The sequence below is a fragment of the Orbicella franksi genome, chromosome 11 (assembly GCF_964199315.1).
Source record: "Orbicella franksi chromosome 11, jaOrbFran1.1, whole genome shotgun sequence".
NCBI classification, from domain to species: Eukaryota; Metazoa; Cnidaria; class Anthozoa; order Scleractinia; family Merulinidae; genus Orbicella; species Orbicella franksi.
In genome coordinates, this window is record NC_138155.1 from 9,596,946 (window position 1) to 9,614,145 (window position 17,200).

Genomic DNA, 17,200 nt, shown 5'->3' on the forward strand with positions numbered 1-17,200 from the left:
TGTCGTGTTTATCAACAGCAAACGCATCGCCTTGTTATCACAAATATCTTAATTTTGAGTCAAATCGAGAATAACTAGTGGAATAAATGAACGACTTAGGCGGTAATGTCTATTTGCATTCAGTTAAAAAATGAAAAACAAAAACAAATAAAAATGCGGTTAAATATTTGTGCAAATGTTCTAATGAAATAAGACAATGCCTTGGTTGAATAAATTGATGCCTAACTCGTCCAAAGTAAATTTTATTGTTTTCTTAATTTGTCTCTTAGCACATATCATTGACGCATGCGTGCTAGTGGATTTTTCTTGTGCCGACTGGCTCGTCCCAGGCCTTCCTGCAATGGTTTATAATCCAGTTGTGTTCTTTTTCATCTATGAAACAACAAATACGGCGTTCTAATTTTCATTTACCCGACGAATTATAGCTATTAACTTTCATTAGCTTAGATTACTTTTATATGAGAATAAGCGGAACTGAGAAAAGACTTTGTCTTGTTTTTGAAGTGCTTTCTATAAGTCTTCCCAATCTGATCTTTAGATTACTTCTCATATTGCAGTTTTGCAGTTTTCTGATCAACCATGAAAAAATCAAGAACAATTCACAAAATTTCCGCTCTTTCTGTTAGCCGAAATAACGCCAAGGTTACCTCGTTTACACCAGCTAATGGTAACAAGACACAGGTAAATACTTTGAAACGGCTGCAAGTCTGGAGTCTGCACTAGTTTAACCATCGGTATGTGGTGAATGGGTTGGATACTGGATCGAGCGGTTCAGGCTCGAAGCGCTGTCGGGGGACATTGAATTGTAGTCTTGGGCAAGAAACGTCTTTTCCTCTCTTCACCTTGGCTCGTTTACCAGCTGCTGTTCGGGAAAGGAACCCCTTCCTCTCGGAGAAAAACTCCGGGAACCGAACCCGCGAGAGCGGTGATAACCGAGCCCAATTTTCACCCAGGAGTGCAGATTGCACTGCCGGTGAGTTCTCAGTTGCTTAATGATATGGTATTTGGTCGTTTAGTCTTCAAGTCGATCAATCAATCAATCAGTCAATCAATCAACCGCTCAGCCTCCAACCAGAAAGTCGAAAACACTGTCTATTTCTCATCAAAGGGGGCTAATGGATTGGGGGCTTACCGACCAGCATGGCTAGGGCTAATCGACTTCTTGGGGGCGAAACGATCAAAGCAAAAACCGCTCCGGCAATGAAGCGGCACATCTGCTTTCTTTGAGGATTGGAACATATTCTTTACCTATGCTTTCTCATGCAGCGCGTTTCAACTTACCAGTGTTGCGTAAAAAGACGAAGTCATAGTTAGCAACCTTCCTTGTGACAGGGTCATAAAACCCATCACCACAGTCGTACATTCCTTCCGGTATGGTCTGAGGTGGATCCTGATTGGTCAGTTGAGATCGACCTTGTAACAAAGAAACTCCTTTAAATGATTTGCTGTATTTTTGAGGGGTTCCCAGGGATTTGGGGGGACGAGGGAACACAGACCAGTTATCTCAAGGGAACATGGGATATTTTTGGGATTAATTTGAGGGAACAAGGGATATCTCTACTAATAAAGGGAACTTTGACAAAACCTTTTAGAGAACATGCAATGGAATTTATCAATAGGGAACAAGGGAGAAAAGATAAAATTTCAAGGGATCAAGGGAAAAATCTACCTCACCCTTCCCACCTACCCCCTCCCCGTACCCACCCCCCCCCCCTCCGTCGCCCTCGCTCTATATTTTGGGGCTCTTGTGAATTCATTTCCAGCTCTATAAAGACGTCTGAATTTGAACCAGAACGTCGCAAATGCCCTGCTTTTGCCTGTCGATATTTCACGCAGTCGAAAGCAAGAGACCGGAAATCAGTCTACGTTCGCATACTTACTAACTCAGTACCGTGAAAGTCGAAACCATTGCACGCAACGACTGATCCGGGGGAGGCAAATTCTAGCCTCATTCCCCGGACCCTGGGAACGAGGTTAAAACAAAATCAAGTTCTGTAGAGTTACGTCATCAGTATGGACATATACTGGTCAAATGTCAGAACTGAGGGGGAGGGTGGAGGGAAGCGTTTTGTTTTTTCGCTGTAATATGGACCGGTTGCTAAAAAAGGCGATGTATTGCAGATTAGAAGAGTAAATTTAATGAGATTAAACTACCAGCCGGTTTTATTCCATTTTCATCCTCAGATTTGAAAACTCTGTCGACGTCGCCATCGCAGTAATTCCAGATGTCCATTTCCATTCGAAGCCCGTCTGCAAATTCAAAGTATCCCTACGGAGGGAAAAAAAAAGTTCATAACTTACGTAAAAACACGTCACAAAGATCCCTTATCTTATTGTTAATTTAAAAGTTGCTTATCGGTGGAGAGAAAAATTCTCACATTCCGAGTAAAAACAAATACTGGTAAACAAATGATCTCATTTATCATTGGCCGTTGATCTTTGGCACTATGTTCTATCTCAACAATAGCAAACGTAAGTTTCCACAATTCCGAAAGTGTTAATAACTATGTTCTATCTCAGCAATATCAAACGTAAGTGTCCACAATTCTAATAGCTGTTTCCTTCAGTAATCTGTCCTTTTATGTTCATTCAAACGAGATGGGAGTTAACTTTCTAATTTTTTTTTTTTTTTTAGCAACTTCTTGGCATTCTAGTGAGCGACTTTCCAGCATTTAAAGAGCACAATATGGACAGGCCTAAACGGAATTGCTTTTCGTGGAACATTAGGGTAAAAAATAAAATCGACCCACGCCAGCAGAGCTTTAAGAGTTCCCTTAAAAAGCATCTCGTTTATACTTTTATATGAAAACTGCCCATCCAGATACTTACTTCAACTGCCTTGCCTTTTTCAAATTTTCCGATGTAGTTTACGCCTCCTGGGAACTTTAACTTTCCTTCCCCTTGAAACCTGACAAAATAAGCGTATAAAAAATTGTGCTTTATGCAAAATATCAAATAATACTTTATGTATTCCGTTGTTAATTTTTATTATTATTCTATGACTAAGAAAATTACTTTATTGTAATTGGATGAGAGCAGGCCAATTTAATTATCGTTCATTCTTAATTATGAGTATTTGTATGAAAGCTCGAACAATTGAGAATTTACACTACTCGTAATATTTAGGAATTCTTCCAAATTTTACTCGTCTAAAGGCTAGTGTCATTTTGGAAGAATATGCAAATATCCCTCGTGGTCAGTAATTTCTTGTTCTTATTACTTTTTGAACAATCAGCCCTTGATCTTATTTTTTATTTTCCAGCATGATTTTGAATCACACAAATTAAAATTAACAAAATTTGTGTTCCCAATAGATGGAAACAAACTTTCACTGTGTTACACAACAGCAGCAAATGTAGCTGTGAACGTATGACGTCCTTGTTTTTATCACGTGGTATCAAGAAACGACCAAAGTGGGCACACCTAAGTTCTGGCTAAATCAGCTAAGTTGGGTTGCCATGATCCACAGCATGAGGTGACAAGGAGTTTTGGTATTCTCCCGGCATTCATGTCATGCTCAGTCCATTGCAGGACACCCCCGATTTTTTATTTATTTATTTTTGGGGGGGGGGGGGCGGGGAGAAGCAAGTCTTCTTGCCTTTTTTCTGTCAAAAAGTAGAAATCTGAAGGAGAGAGAGAAATAAACTGAAAAAATAAGCGAAAAAGCCATATCACCATACAATGCAGTTTGTTCTTTCTTCCATTGACAGAGAGCCCAGCACGTGACCTGTAACTAACTGTCTAAAAATAATGGTCTGCTCGTGCGAAGTACCGTCTAATCAAATGGGTTTTGCTGCAAATAATATTCTGCTCATGCGTAATTGAAACCACGCTCTTGCGTGAAAAATGGTAGTTTGCTTCCCTGAGCTGCCAGAGAGTGATTTAAAAATGAAAACAAACATGGTGATCGAATAACAAAACAATTATTGAACTTGGTTATTGCAAAATGTCTCGCAGATCAATTATTTGCCAAAGCCGAAGGCTGCTCGCCACTGGCAAATCACGATATTTTGCTCAACCTCGTCCAATATAATTGTTAATTATTGGACAACTTACATGCCATCTTGAAAGCCACCGTGGTATTCGCTCGCAAAGTAGCTTGGGAAGGTATAAATGGCGTCCGGGTCATCCATTCTGTTTTGAAAAACAAATCACATTTATTAACGTGCATAAGAAGACACGGCAAAACGTATTTCTTATAAAAAGAATAAGGTGGTATCCCTTTGAAAATAGGTGATATGTTGCAATAGTTTTCTGTCTCTAATGTTGGACCTCATCTTCTCTTGACCTTATATATTATATTAAACACCGAAGGCTAGCAAAAATGATTAACAACGCAGTATGTTGCAACATAACAACACGTACTGATTAAGGACACGATCTATTTTGTAAACAGCTACTGCAAGAAAACGCCTTTGGTCTCATCCAGAAATACTATGTTATTAGACGTTTTCTTGAAAATAGCTTGGCAAATTTGTGAGTGATAATTTGCAATATTTCACAGTTTACGTTAAAAATAATTTATATTACGTGCTGATGGAATAAGATGTTCTTGTGAATAACAGAGAAGAGAGGAGGAACCATGAAAGAAAGAAAAGGCGATCCCCCACAGAGGAGGTTGTAAATGGGGTGGTGAATTTTACGGCTAACGGTTAACGCATTTTAGCTTTTACGGCTAACGGTTAATTTATTTTACTTACGTTTCACAGAAATTGTAAAAACTAATTACCATTGTTTTGACAAGTTTTGACAATAGATCTCGAGACTTTCACTTTCGTGGCTAAAAGTGTTTCACGGTAAATATTTCATTACGGATAATGGTTGAAATTTTCTGGTGTTTTCCCCAAACGGCTAAATTTTTGGCCCGTTTTACGGCGAACGGTTAACCAAACTGAGATCCTCATCCAAAAATAGTTTTCAAAGTCATAATTCATCTATCACAACAAGTTTTGGTTCCCTAATTGGATGTTTTAGCAATGAAAAAACATTTTTGCGTATATTTTCCCCTACCTTCCATTCAGTTCACATCCCTCGTAACTTGTGCCCATACACTGCATTTTTCTGATTTTGATTTCCAACAGACCAAAAATATAACCAAGACAAGTTTAATCGTTATTCATAGTTCATAAATTCTCTGTTATGTCATAACGACTTCATCTGCTGTAATTAAGTTCTCTGCGCGCGCTAAAGCAAAAGGAACGACATTCTAAAGGGAAAAAAAAAATGGAATTTCTTATTCTGAGCTCGGCTTTCAGTAACTTTATTGAATAAACTCGGGCTGTGCGGTAAAACTGAGTGCTTATTCTCCTATGAGACTGCTTTCACCACTGCTCGTCAGCATTAACTTGAGTGCTTTTTAACAAAGCGTGTTACGTCTCATTCACATCAACTAAACTACAATAGTTTACATGTAACTAAATCAGATTTAAATAAGTTTGCTAATTTGCTAATTAAGCTTTGCAGTCATTTTAAGAAGACAAATTTCAAACCCCTTTGCTAACATTTTTATCTTGTTAAATTGTCGGGTTTGCACGGTATATACGAGCAACTAGATTTTAACCTTGTTTTGTTGAAACACTTTTAATCAGGTTTAACATGGGGTATAAAAATGTCCTTTTAGAAAGTTTACGCTTAATCCGGTATTTTTAATTTTTCTTTTTAAAACTCGATCGATAGAAAATATTTAGGGCGTTTTCTTAGAGTCTTGTGAAATTAAATATTACAAGACCACATTATTTTTAGATTAGATCTTGACAATATATTGTTGACAATTGTTTTGCAATTATGGTCGACTACACGAGGGTTTCTTTAATATTCACACTAAGCAGTTATGAAGTCACACCATTTATTTCACTCAATTCATTTCGTTTTTCGCTCTACACGTTTCAAATATAAGATCTACGAAACGCATAATTTATCTGGATTATGATTTAGGCCAGATGTATTTTAAAAAAAACACGACCATTTTTAAAGTAATTATGGTCAAATCAATTAGCTATGTAAAGTCGGTTTGCATCAAGAGCAAAGTGTAACACCCTCAGGCTAATTTAATTTAAAACTTAATAAAGATCCAGGGGGGTATACGTATTCCTAGAAAAAATAGATGGGGGTGTGCGGCCCGCTTCGCAAAACGCTTACCCCATTTACAACCAAAATCTGAGATTTTTCCTACCCTATTTATGACCTGACCAAAAATTCGATAGCCTGTTTAGGACCTGACCTTTCAATCAAACACTATTTCAGACCTCCCTTATGATGAGTTCCCTAGTTCAGACCGATGTTAAAGGCACTGTGAAGGGCTTTTGTTGATGGTTTTATCGATAATGATAAAAAAGTAGCTTCCTCTAACAAGCATAGCCGATTCAAGACTAGAGTGCAAAAACCATACCCTATTTGAGAGCAAAATGGCTAAACTCCTTGCCCTATTTCTGATCAAAACGGCTGAAAAACCATACGCTCTGGGGCCGCACATACCGTGAAATAGCCCATGTAAGGGATAGTCTCCCCCCCGATAAAGATTGAACAGCGTCTTCACTGTTGCATGATTTATCAGCCACACAAACGAAGCAAAGCATGATGCGGATACATCGTACAACAGCTTTACAACAGCTTTGTGTCAGCTTTCATCTGTGTATGCGCCTCGCTGGGGCATATTTAAGACCACAAGTCCCTCTCGTTAAACCAAAACCGGCCAGCCAAGTCTATAAAAACGTCCGTTCTATCTGATGACTCATTTTACTGTTTTTCATTCAAGTGCATTGTGTCAGTATACATTTATGAATAAACAATTTCTTTGATCCAAGATCTTGTTCCAACATGAACCGAATGTGGCTTAATAATGCTCAGTGAAGTTCAGTTTCTCTGTCGAGTGACAGAACTTGAAGCGAGACACACTACTGACAAGAGACGTAAATTCTAACCATGAAGCTCTGTCTGATGTTCTTATCCGTTGCCTTTCTTGGCGCGATGGCCGCGAGACTCCCACAGAACGATCAAAAGGGGTCTGGCCATAAAACAGGTACGTTTGCTTGCATTGTGTATTATTTTTTTTGTTTGTTCGCCGCGATTCCTGATAGATCTCGTTCTGCTAACAGCCAAATTCGGTAGGCAAAACGATGAAAAGGGAACTCGGCGGCTGAAAACCGAGCGAATTATTATTGCAAAATAAACTCACCGCCGACCGACCATACCGGGCGCTAACGCTTCTTTGAAGGCACGAGACAGTTTGCTATACGAAGAAAGAGTAGTTTCAACGCTGGTTGCACAGTGCTTTAACAGTCAAAATAAACATCGTTTAGAAGAATTTCTTCATTGAGACGCGTAGGATCCGGACATACTTACTTTCCTGTACATGGCTAATTGCCTGAAATACAGCTCGCTAACTGTGTACAATGCGCTTCAGCTCGTTCAACTAAGGTTTGTACCACCGAATGCTTCTCTCAGCAACTTTAGTCTTTCGCCAGATAATTATAAGGCGTCCTAATGATACTGAATGCCTCTGAGTGTGCTTCGCAACTTGTACGTTAATTAATTGTTTCGCTTTAGTGAGTTTTCATCAGTTTTGAACACATGAGTTTTTCAGTGTTTATTTTTGAGTTTCAAGTTAATTGCCACAACCTCAGAGACGAAAAATCTCACGTTTATCTTACAATACTGGACAGTTTGCAATTTACAACATTATAAGAAACGTTGTGGTTAGAGTTAGAAACAGGAAAATGAGATGAGGGACAAATTGGCAACTCACATGCAATGCACTAGATTAAGTCTATAAGAATGAAACTACATGAAACTACTTGCATTAACTAGAGGTATTAGCTTAGTTAGCATTTACTTACATGTTCAGGTTTCAAGGTCGAGCTTCCAAACACGAAAATTTAAAAGGAATTTTTGAAAGTGATCTTGCGATTTTTTCCACCATCTTATACCATTTCATTCAGTTACCTCAGTCATTGGCCTTAGAATGGCAAATTAAAAACTCCTATCGAAATTTATCGTTAAGTCCCTGTTTAGCTCAATCAAAAACGAGCTCTTCGGCCCCTGCTTTCACTTGCAAGTTTTTAAAATAATCTGACACAACTTACGTGCTTAGAATTATTTTATTGTACGAAAGTCAATGTAAATGTATCTACGCAGATTAAATGTCATAGCTTACTAAAACAGGCTTGTGGCGAATGAGTTACTGCTAGTCCTAACTTAATCTAGTGTAAACCTGAAAATCGTTATATTTATGATGATTTTTTTCCTTCAGATCGTTGGCGCAAACTGAATTCCGGACCAGTGTGTTTTGGCGCGAGAGATAACCAGTTTGGCAGGTTTTATATTCCGCCTGGTGGTGGCAACGTGGGCGCTCTAAAACTGGTGCACCTGTACGGGTACCTGTCCTGTGACACTCGATATAAAATCCACTGGTCTTACTGGGGCTGTGCTCACCATGGGGGCATTAAAGAGAAGATTTCCGTTGCCATAACAACCTCGAGTAATCACATCATTCTGCCAGCGAGTCAGCTAGTCCCAGATTCCAGTCTATGGACGACAATTCCTGGGTACGACTCACAATCTCCAGAGATTATCCTGTCGTTTTTCAGCCACCCTCGTTCGATGACTTCCGGTGAAGAGTTACGCTTGTGGTACGGTGAAGATCTCGCGAGTCACACCGAGGGAGATAACGGAGGGCGAGTCTGCTGCGATGTCTACGCTCTCTTCATCTAAGGGAGCCTTGAAAACAAGTTCATTTTTATTATTTCTTGGTTTCAGTATTTTCGCTTTGTTCATTTTTAACTGGTTAATAAGAAGTGACTTTGAAGAATTAAGCTGACTTTTGTCCACATTAGAAAATGCTTCATTAGATTGTAAGCTAAAATGTACAAGCACCTAGAGTCTGTGGATTAAGGGGATGTTTTGTTTAATCAATAAATAACTGCACGAGATATCAACTGAGTTCCGCTTGATTTACTTTCACCACGCGCATATGCCTGTATGGCTATTTACACCTGCACATTAAATCTTGGATGGCGTTTTACAGTTGACAATTTTTTCGAGCAGCCTAATCTGTTTTACTGAAATTTCACGGATCAAATTTCTTAAGTCAACGGTCAGTTTTGATTGAGGAGAACATTCGTTCGATTTCAAATTTGTAGTGTCGACTTGGCCCATGAAAAGTATCGAATGTAAACAGGCAGTTTACACCTCGCACAACTGTCCGTTTTGGATATCAACCGCATTCTGACGTAGCTAATGAAAAAAAAAATGTGAAAACGTCCATTTCTAGACTTTAAACATAATCAACACCGAACTTTTCACGGCTGGCAGAAAGGATATGAAGAGCAAAAGCTAGTAAGAGCAAAACGGGCGAGAAAAAGAAAAGGAAAAGGGCAAGAAAAAAATCGTATCAGGCCAACAAAAAAACCAAAGGTCCAAAACAACCGAGTTAACGGTAAAAAACAGCATTTTTTGAGGAAATTTGCCAGTTAAAAGAGTTTTAAAAAAGTAGTAAGTCTGTAGTTTTCTTTGTGTTAAATTGACTTTTATTATATGAACTGCGGTGTTTTACAAGGATTTCCAGCACTAAGAGAAACCGTAATTTTACACGTAAAATTACGATTATTTTTCACTGTGATGATATTGCTCGATGACATAATGTTCATGTCTCTCTATACTTAAAGTTGTTGGTGTATGATCGAAAAATCCTCGGATCCTCCTGACGCAATCTTTGATTATTTTCGGAAATCTCCGGAAACTTTCCGAAAATGTTCGGTAAATTTCGTGCGGCCTTCGGAAAACTTTTGGGGAATCTTCGGAAAATCGTCAAAAACGTCGTAGTATGTTTATAAATAAACAAAATAATACATGGTTGCTTGTAGATGCAAGAGCCATAATCGATTACGGCTCCTGGTAGATGTGAATTGTAGATTGTGAAATGTAAAGTCTTTTATTTATTATTTATTATTAAATTTCTTTTCTCATGTTCAACTTTATATAACGAGTACAACACTAAAAAGAAATTCCATATCTACGCGCGCCCATGTATTACTTTCTATTTTACTTATGGACTCACAATTTCAAAGTTAAAGCAAAAGATTATGATCCAAGAAAACATATCCCCGCGCGCTCGGTCCCATGATCTTGGAGCCGCGAGACAACGTCCAACGGTCAACGCGTCGAGTCCATCTAAACCCGAAATTGAAAATCCAACGGGTTAAAAGGAAAAGAAAATACGTTTGTATTGAGCTACCGAACTGTTTGCATTGCGAAATGTCTTTTTGGACATCATTTTCAAAGCGCTGGTCGGGAAAATTATTATTCTTTTACTTCTGCGAAGTTGAAATAACAGTCGTGTCATTCCCTGCATGAATGATTAACACAAAGCGCCAAGAGTTTTATTCTAACCTGCTCGAAAGTCGTTTCTCGGAAAGTACTGAACGGATTGAAGCCAAAAACATCTCTCTCAAAAGGTATTTCAAAGCGCAGGACAGCTAAAATATTTGTTCCCCGTTTGTTAGAACTTTCGCTTCGAAAATCCCGGAGCAAATTTTTGAGTATATTTGATTTCGAAAGCGCAGTGTAATATTTACTAGAGTGTACAAGTCCCCGGCAAAGGAAGCTGCTTTTCCGGAACTACCGTAACCGTCTTGAATTGAATCGAGAGAGGTCTCTCATGGAAAGCATTTTCAAAGCGCTGGGCAGGAAAATTATCTTCTATGCGTTTATCCTAAATTTACTTAGAAACTAAGTCTTGACATTTCTCTTGATGACTGATTCATGCTGGGTGCCATGGCTGCATTCCAATCCCCCCACACCATTGCCCCCTCGGCCACTTCACTCCCCGCCAGTTCCATCTCGGCCCTTCCAGGCGCAGTCAGACCCTTCCAGCCCGAGCCTGTTAACAGGCTACTCCAGAAGTAGCAAGGTTTAATACAGAGTGGTCGTATAATTAAACCAAGTATCATTCCCACACTTTGTTGTCAACTGTATTCTAGAATATTTGCCGGAAATGTAAAAATAGAACCATAAAATTACTGCGAGCAAGGTCTTCGTCAATAGACAAAGTAATTTTTGACTGATTATTTTTCACTGGCAGCTAACAACTGCCGATGCAAATGACGAGGCGAAGTGTTAACTTTGCAAACGTCATGACCGTATATTGAGTTTGCCATTATAATCACGATTGTGACTCTAAGTTATCAATCTTAATTAGTCGGCGTTTCTTTTGTGCCCTCATTCATTACCAACTTAGTACAGATAATGCCAGCCTCATTTGCAAGGGTTTTGACCGTTTCAAAATCATTCCATTGTATTTTGCGTCCTTTTCTAATGTCCACACCAACTTGTTTGTAATGTCGATCTAAAACTGTCAAACAGTGGTTTTTCTTGTTACCAGTGCATGGTGTTTCACCCGGTGTGACCCTTTGAAGATCGTGGTAAAAAAGAACAAAGTTATTGGCACGTGAAACTGAACTATTGGAGCACATGGCCTGCGGGTTTCCCGCTGCCTCGTGTGACAGACAGTAGCTAATGAAGACGTTTGGGGAAAGAGGCTCTTTTGCGTAAGGTACGTGGAAAGCCGTTTGCGGCTGGGACAGAATATCCTCTGTGTCTTCTGGTGTAATTTTGTGGCCGACTGGAAGCCGTCTATTGTAAGGTTTCAGCTCACTGCATATCTTTAGGTTCCAGTCGTATCGGTCTCTCTCGAAGAACCAAGCGTAACTAATCACTACACTGACTGGTGAGATGGAACTAGCACCATGGTATATCTTCTGAAAGGCTTCTTCAAAGTTAGTTGTATTAAATCTCTTTAGAATATACTCTCTGCAGTGCGTGAAAGTGTCGCGGTAGATGTAGACAGGAAAATACGTCATGAAATCTGCGACCATCGGTAACCCAAGCGCCACTTTGGTGGCGTGGGCCCACGTTTTCACTTCGCTGACCTTCATAGAGCACTGAGACCCCAGGATGCGTATCCTTGAACCGTTAAATATGGTTACTTTTGTCACTGGTGTCAGAAATGCGACATCGCTATCCATCCATGCCACAATACGGTCGGTTGTGTATAGATCAATAAAGAAGCTGCTCCAGAGTTGGCGGTTGTAACCCGAAGAGTTTTTAGGACCTGGAAAATTTAAAATACTTTCGTCTTTGGGTAACGGCTCGTAGGCCACCTCAAGTTTGCGATCCGGGAAGTGTTGCTTGATTTGACTTGTGAGGTTATTGGCAAAAATATGATCCTGATCGGATTCTCCATCAAAAACTACGACTGTCCTCCCAAACGATGCAGGCCAGAAGAGAACAGCAGTTCTGAAAAGATCACAGTAAAAACGAGTCTTGTGTTCTTGTACTTTGCCCGCCATCCTCACGAACAGTGTGATCGATGAGATGCTTACAGTTGGACTTAAGTTCTCCACGTAAACATGACCCCGATTTTCTTTAGGTCGATTTTCTTTAGCAGCGGTGTCGCTCTCGTACAGCACTCTAAAACTAAAAATAAAGCAGAATAGAGCGATAAATTTGAATCCATGCCCACACCCGAACCTTCCGATCCTCAAAAATATTGCTTGCATCTTTGAGCGTTTCCTCTGAAGAAATGATCAGAAGTTTGATGCCGCGCCAAGCAACCTTATCGACACCGCTTGAATGTGCGCTTAGAACGGGAGTCAACTCACATGGAGTGCACGTGATAGAAGTTGCTTTAATAGTATTAAGAAACGAGGCAGATCTTCACATCGGAACGTGAGTCTTGTTAGCTAAGTCAAGAAATGAGTGTTCTGGAAAATTCTTGTAGACATCGGAGTCCATCAGAGGAATAAAGAGTCTAGTCCTATCTAACACTTTAGTGTCGAGATGCGGGAATTAATTTTAAAAACTTGAAATGATCAACATGTCAGTACAACCTTCGATCGTCGCTATGACAAAGCTCAACGTTCGGGCTGCTAAGAATTACTGAAAAAAAAATCGGTTCACGGCCCCAAATAATCGGTCTCTCATTACTTTGTTTCCTTCACTGTAAAGATATTAAAATTGCCACGCGTGCAAAGGAAAATGGAAAAGAAAAAAAAAGAAGAAAACAATCTCATGCCTGCATTCTATAAAGGGGAGGAAACTCGTGAAAATTTACATTCTGTTTAATCATGAATTTGTATGGAGCTGATCATGAATTGCAAATCTTGAAATTAAAGTTCAAGCCTTAATTTTTACTAGGTAAGTTTACATTGTAACCATAGTAATAGCGGAGCGCCGGGGGCACGAAGGACCGCCAAGCCGAGCACCGTAACTATAGGAGCTGAACCACATGCACGTATAGAAATAGAAAACCATGCAACTCTTTTTTCATGGTCAACATCGCTGGCGGCATGGATCGCGGACGCGTGCGCCCTAAGAGGACGACGACGTCGCGCAACATGGCGGCCATAGTCCAGCAAGATCATGTTCTCGTGGTTAAAGTTTATTTCTTTACATTGGCCTGGGGTAGAGCGGCTTCTCCTGAAGGAGGCTGCATGGAAGAGATATAGGGCGCTGAAGAAGCAATTTCGCTGATTGACGTCTCTGTCCCATTGTGCTTGCTGGTGCTTGGTTTTTTATTTTTTTAAATTTTTTTTCATTTTATTTTATTTTATCGTGGCTGGCTAACTATTTTTTTTTGAAGTCGAATAACGCAACGCAGCGGGGGGGGGGGGGGGGGTGGGGGAGAGGTGGTGGTTAATTAAATAAATTTGTTACCGGTCCGCAAACAGTCATGTATCAATAAGTTAAGCGTTACATCAACCAGTACAAAGTGGTGGAGTTTCGGAAAGGGAGACCATCTGAAAAATGTGCAGATTCCTCTTTTTAAGCTTTGCTTTGTTCTGTGCCTCACTAGTCGAAGGTTAGTCCTTTTGTATAAAACGTTATAGATTCATCCGAAGCATGCGTTCTCGTTATGTCTTCTCGACAGTATTACATAAGAAATGGCGACGGTCTTAGTAAACTACAATAAGGATGTAAAGCCACAATTTATAGCACCATTTTACTTTCAGGAGACTTGTAAAAGAAATACGAGGTGTTGAGTTCAAATAGCAAAGGCACAAATTAACGACATTAATTAGCGCATATCATCAAACGCTTGAAAGAAATTTTTTCTTTTAAATTTCTAAATATCTGTTCATCGTATGGCTCGATTTTCATCCTTTTTGGGAGAACAGTTGTCATTTTAGAAAAAGGCTGGGAAATGATTAAATGTTTATACGAGTCTTGACAAATTTTCTGTGTACAATTCAAAAATATAGATATAAGTTCTCCTAAGAAGAAACTGTGATATCCAAAGGTGCTTTTTTAAAAACAAAAATGAGCGCCTGCAGTTTTTCGTAGGAATCTCCGCTGAAATTATACGAATCTTTTTTAAATAATTCAGCAAAACCTTTCGGAATGGTATTTTTGCAATGTTGGAAAATATGTTGAAAGACCTGAAAACGGAAGCTACACGCAACAAATTCCGGCAGCGATTGGCTGTTAAAATATTTTCCGAAAAGATAAAAGTGTGTCTGCAAACTAAGTGAAGACTTGGCCTAGATTTATAAAGCGTTTAACAGTCTCCTGGAGTTTAAGAATCTCTTGTTTTGTCTGTCTTAATAAACTACCAATTTTCTTTGCCAAACTGATTGCTGACATAATTGATACTTCGGTTGCATTATTTTATTAAATAAATTTTGATATTTTAAATACCTAAATTTTAAAAAAGGAAAAACAATATTGCCATTTTAAGCTGCGATGAGTCTTTAAGCCAGTCAGGCAAAGTGATTGAGCTAGTAATAAGCGGACTCACTTTCGTTGTAAATATTTAATGATATAGTTATAAATATCCGCCGTGTTTACTGCTTTGTATTTGTTAATATAATCTACCAGTTGCAAACCACAGGAAGAGAAAAATCAAATTAACTCGTTTTAAAAAAGAAACAAACCAAAGCAAAACACAAAGGAAGCGAAAAGAACGAACAAAACAGACAAAGGAGACACTTCTAAAGAAAGACAAGGCAGCAGCAGGGTTCAACAATGACTAATACGATAGAGTTTATAGGTAAGTAACAGGGGCCTACCAAGGTCAGTGTTGAGACATTAAACTCTATTTTCCACGTATTCATGGCAATTGCAAAAACCTTGAAAAAATCCTATCCAAAAATCTCTGTGCACTAACTACTAACATGTGATGATTATGCTTAGTCTTCGTTGTGAATTTACCTGCAACTGGGTGGGGTTTTAGCCGGGGTCGACAGTTTAAACGCTGTTAAGTAGGACGGGGGGAGGGGGGTGGGAGGGGGTGAGGCAAAGGGGCGAGCATGGGTGGGGCGTATTGACGCGTATTTCCCGCCATTTTTGTGATCTTCATAAAATATGTCATATTCGTACCAGACATTAATATTTAAAATTTAAGCTCGTTTCATACAGACTTCATTCCATTTCGAGGCGGATCTAAAACGAAATTCAGCAATATTTAAATATTGGAGGACTAGCTCGCTTTCCTCAGATCACACATGAAACTCACGTATAAATTTAAAGTTGTTCAGGCAGCGAGTAGACTAAGTATAAAATAAGAAACACTTAAGACATTTTGCTTGTAATTTTTTCATGGTAACAACTTATTTCCATGTTCCTTTGTGCCCCTAAACTCTTTCGATTGAAAAATTTTCTCGCTCTATACTTGTGGTCCCAGGGGTCGATTCAAGTACGGGTAAATAAATTGGGAGACTGGTAGAAATCCAAGAGTTGTTCAATGAGAAAGCTATATTCTGCCGAATTTCTCGGCGTGCAAGGTCTGTGCAGGTATACAATTGGTGTCCCCTGCGAATTATTTTTTGTTGTTGTTGTTAGTTTTGGATTCCTGATTTGTTTACTTGATCTCCAGGTTTCACTCCAAAACAGTGTTACGAATACTTTTCTCACGCCTCATGGAAGAACTGTTTCGACAAGACAATAGAAAAAGATTGTGAATTTGGAGACGATATGTGCATAAAAGGACAGATTTCATTCGGAAACAATTCCAAAACAGATCACATCTTTTTCAAAACCTGTGCGAACGAAAACGAATGTACTACCTACGAGAAAGATGGATCACAGGTCCCCACGTGTGAGGATAAAAAGCACCAAGGTTATTCAGTTGATTGTTTTGTCCAGTGCTGTGAAGACGACATGTGTAACTCTGGAGACCACGAACAAGTGGTCAGCTGGATGCTATTGTTGCTGTATGTGTCATGCGTACAGGCTTTGTTTGAGTAAAATCAACAGCTACTTCCAATTCTTTGTGTCCATTAGTTTCGTCAACATTTAAAAGTTTTGAATGCCATAATTGCATTTTCTAGTACTTATTATAATGTGCAAACGTAGATTAACAAGAAAGGCTAATTACATGTAAAAATGGATTTATATTACATCGGCAGCTTTGTAATATTACAAATTAAGGATGTCAAGAATAGTAGCACTGAACTGAGCTTCATAAGTGTTTATAATATAGATAGAAGCCTTCACGCGCTCTGATTGGTTAAAAATCCATGCTATATCAGAGTATGAAACATAGCAAAACCGTGTTTTATTGTTTTTCGCCACATTACCTCTACATCATAAAGCAAGTGAAGTAGCCTAAGCCGTGTATTACACTATGATAAAACACTTCGGACATTTTAAAACACTCGAGAAATGTAGAAAACACTCGCCACATCGTGTTTTCTACTTTTCCCTCGTGTTTTCAAATGCCCGTCGTGTTTTTTCACAGTGTAACACACGGCTTAGGCTTCTTTATTTGTTAAATAACACAATTACTGACGAATAAAATGCTCAATATTGTTTCTCAGTGGACTAGGTAATAATCATCTGAACTCATTTCAACTTCACTTCATTTCAACAAAACTCTTACTTTAATTACAGAGTATTGTGGGATGTTTTCTTGTTCATCGGCTTAGCAGTAAATGGAGTAAGTAAGGAAATGAAAAAAAAAAAAAAAAAATTAAACATATCCGGGGAACTTAGAAATAAATAGATTCCTCTAAAACGGGTACACTTAAATTTTCAATAATCTTCCGATGACAATTTTAGTTCATTTTCACTTCCTCCAGGAACCATGGTTCCATATTCAGTTTAAGGACCTTATGGAAGGCGGCCTATGATTATTAATTATTGATTATTAATATAATGTACTAAACAGTGTAAAACGTTCTTAGCACTTGTCTTTGTTCTTGGCAGT

At 38.9% G+C, this 17,200-nt stretch overlaps 2 protein-coding genes across 2 annotated transcripts; one reads left to right on the forward strand and one right to left on the reverse strand.

Moving 5' to 3' along the window:
* Positions 1–138: 138 nt before the first annotated feature.
* On the reverse strand, positions 139–2,268 carry LOC145460497 (MORN repeat-containing protein 5-like). The gene is made up of 3 exons (XM_081445334.1): positions 2,155–2,268; positions 1,282–1,413; positions 139–372 (listed from the first exon to the last, which is right to left on the reverse strand). Exons 1-3 carry the CDS (start codon positions 2,237–2,239, stop codon positions 293–295), a joined length of 297 nt encoding a protein of 98 aa, XP_081301460.1. The 5' UTR covers positions 2,240–2,268; the 3' UTR covers positions 139–292.
* A 4,512-nt stretch (positions 2,269–6,780) lies between these two features.
* Positions 6,781–9,759, forward strand: LOC145503205 (uncharacterized). The gene is made up of 2 exons (XM_081482666.1): positions 6,781–7,018; positions 8,249–9,759. Exons 1-2 carry the CDS (start codon positions 6,922–6,924, stop codon positions 8,707–8,709), a joined length of 558 nt encoding a protein of 185 aa, XP_081338792.1. The 5' UTR covers positions 6,781–6,921; the 3' UTR covers positions 8,710–9,759.
* The last annotated feature ends 7,441 nt before the right edge of the window (positions 9,760–17,200 follow it).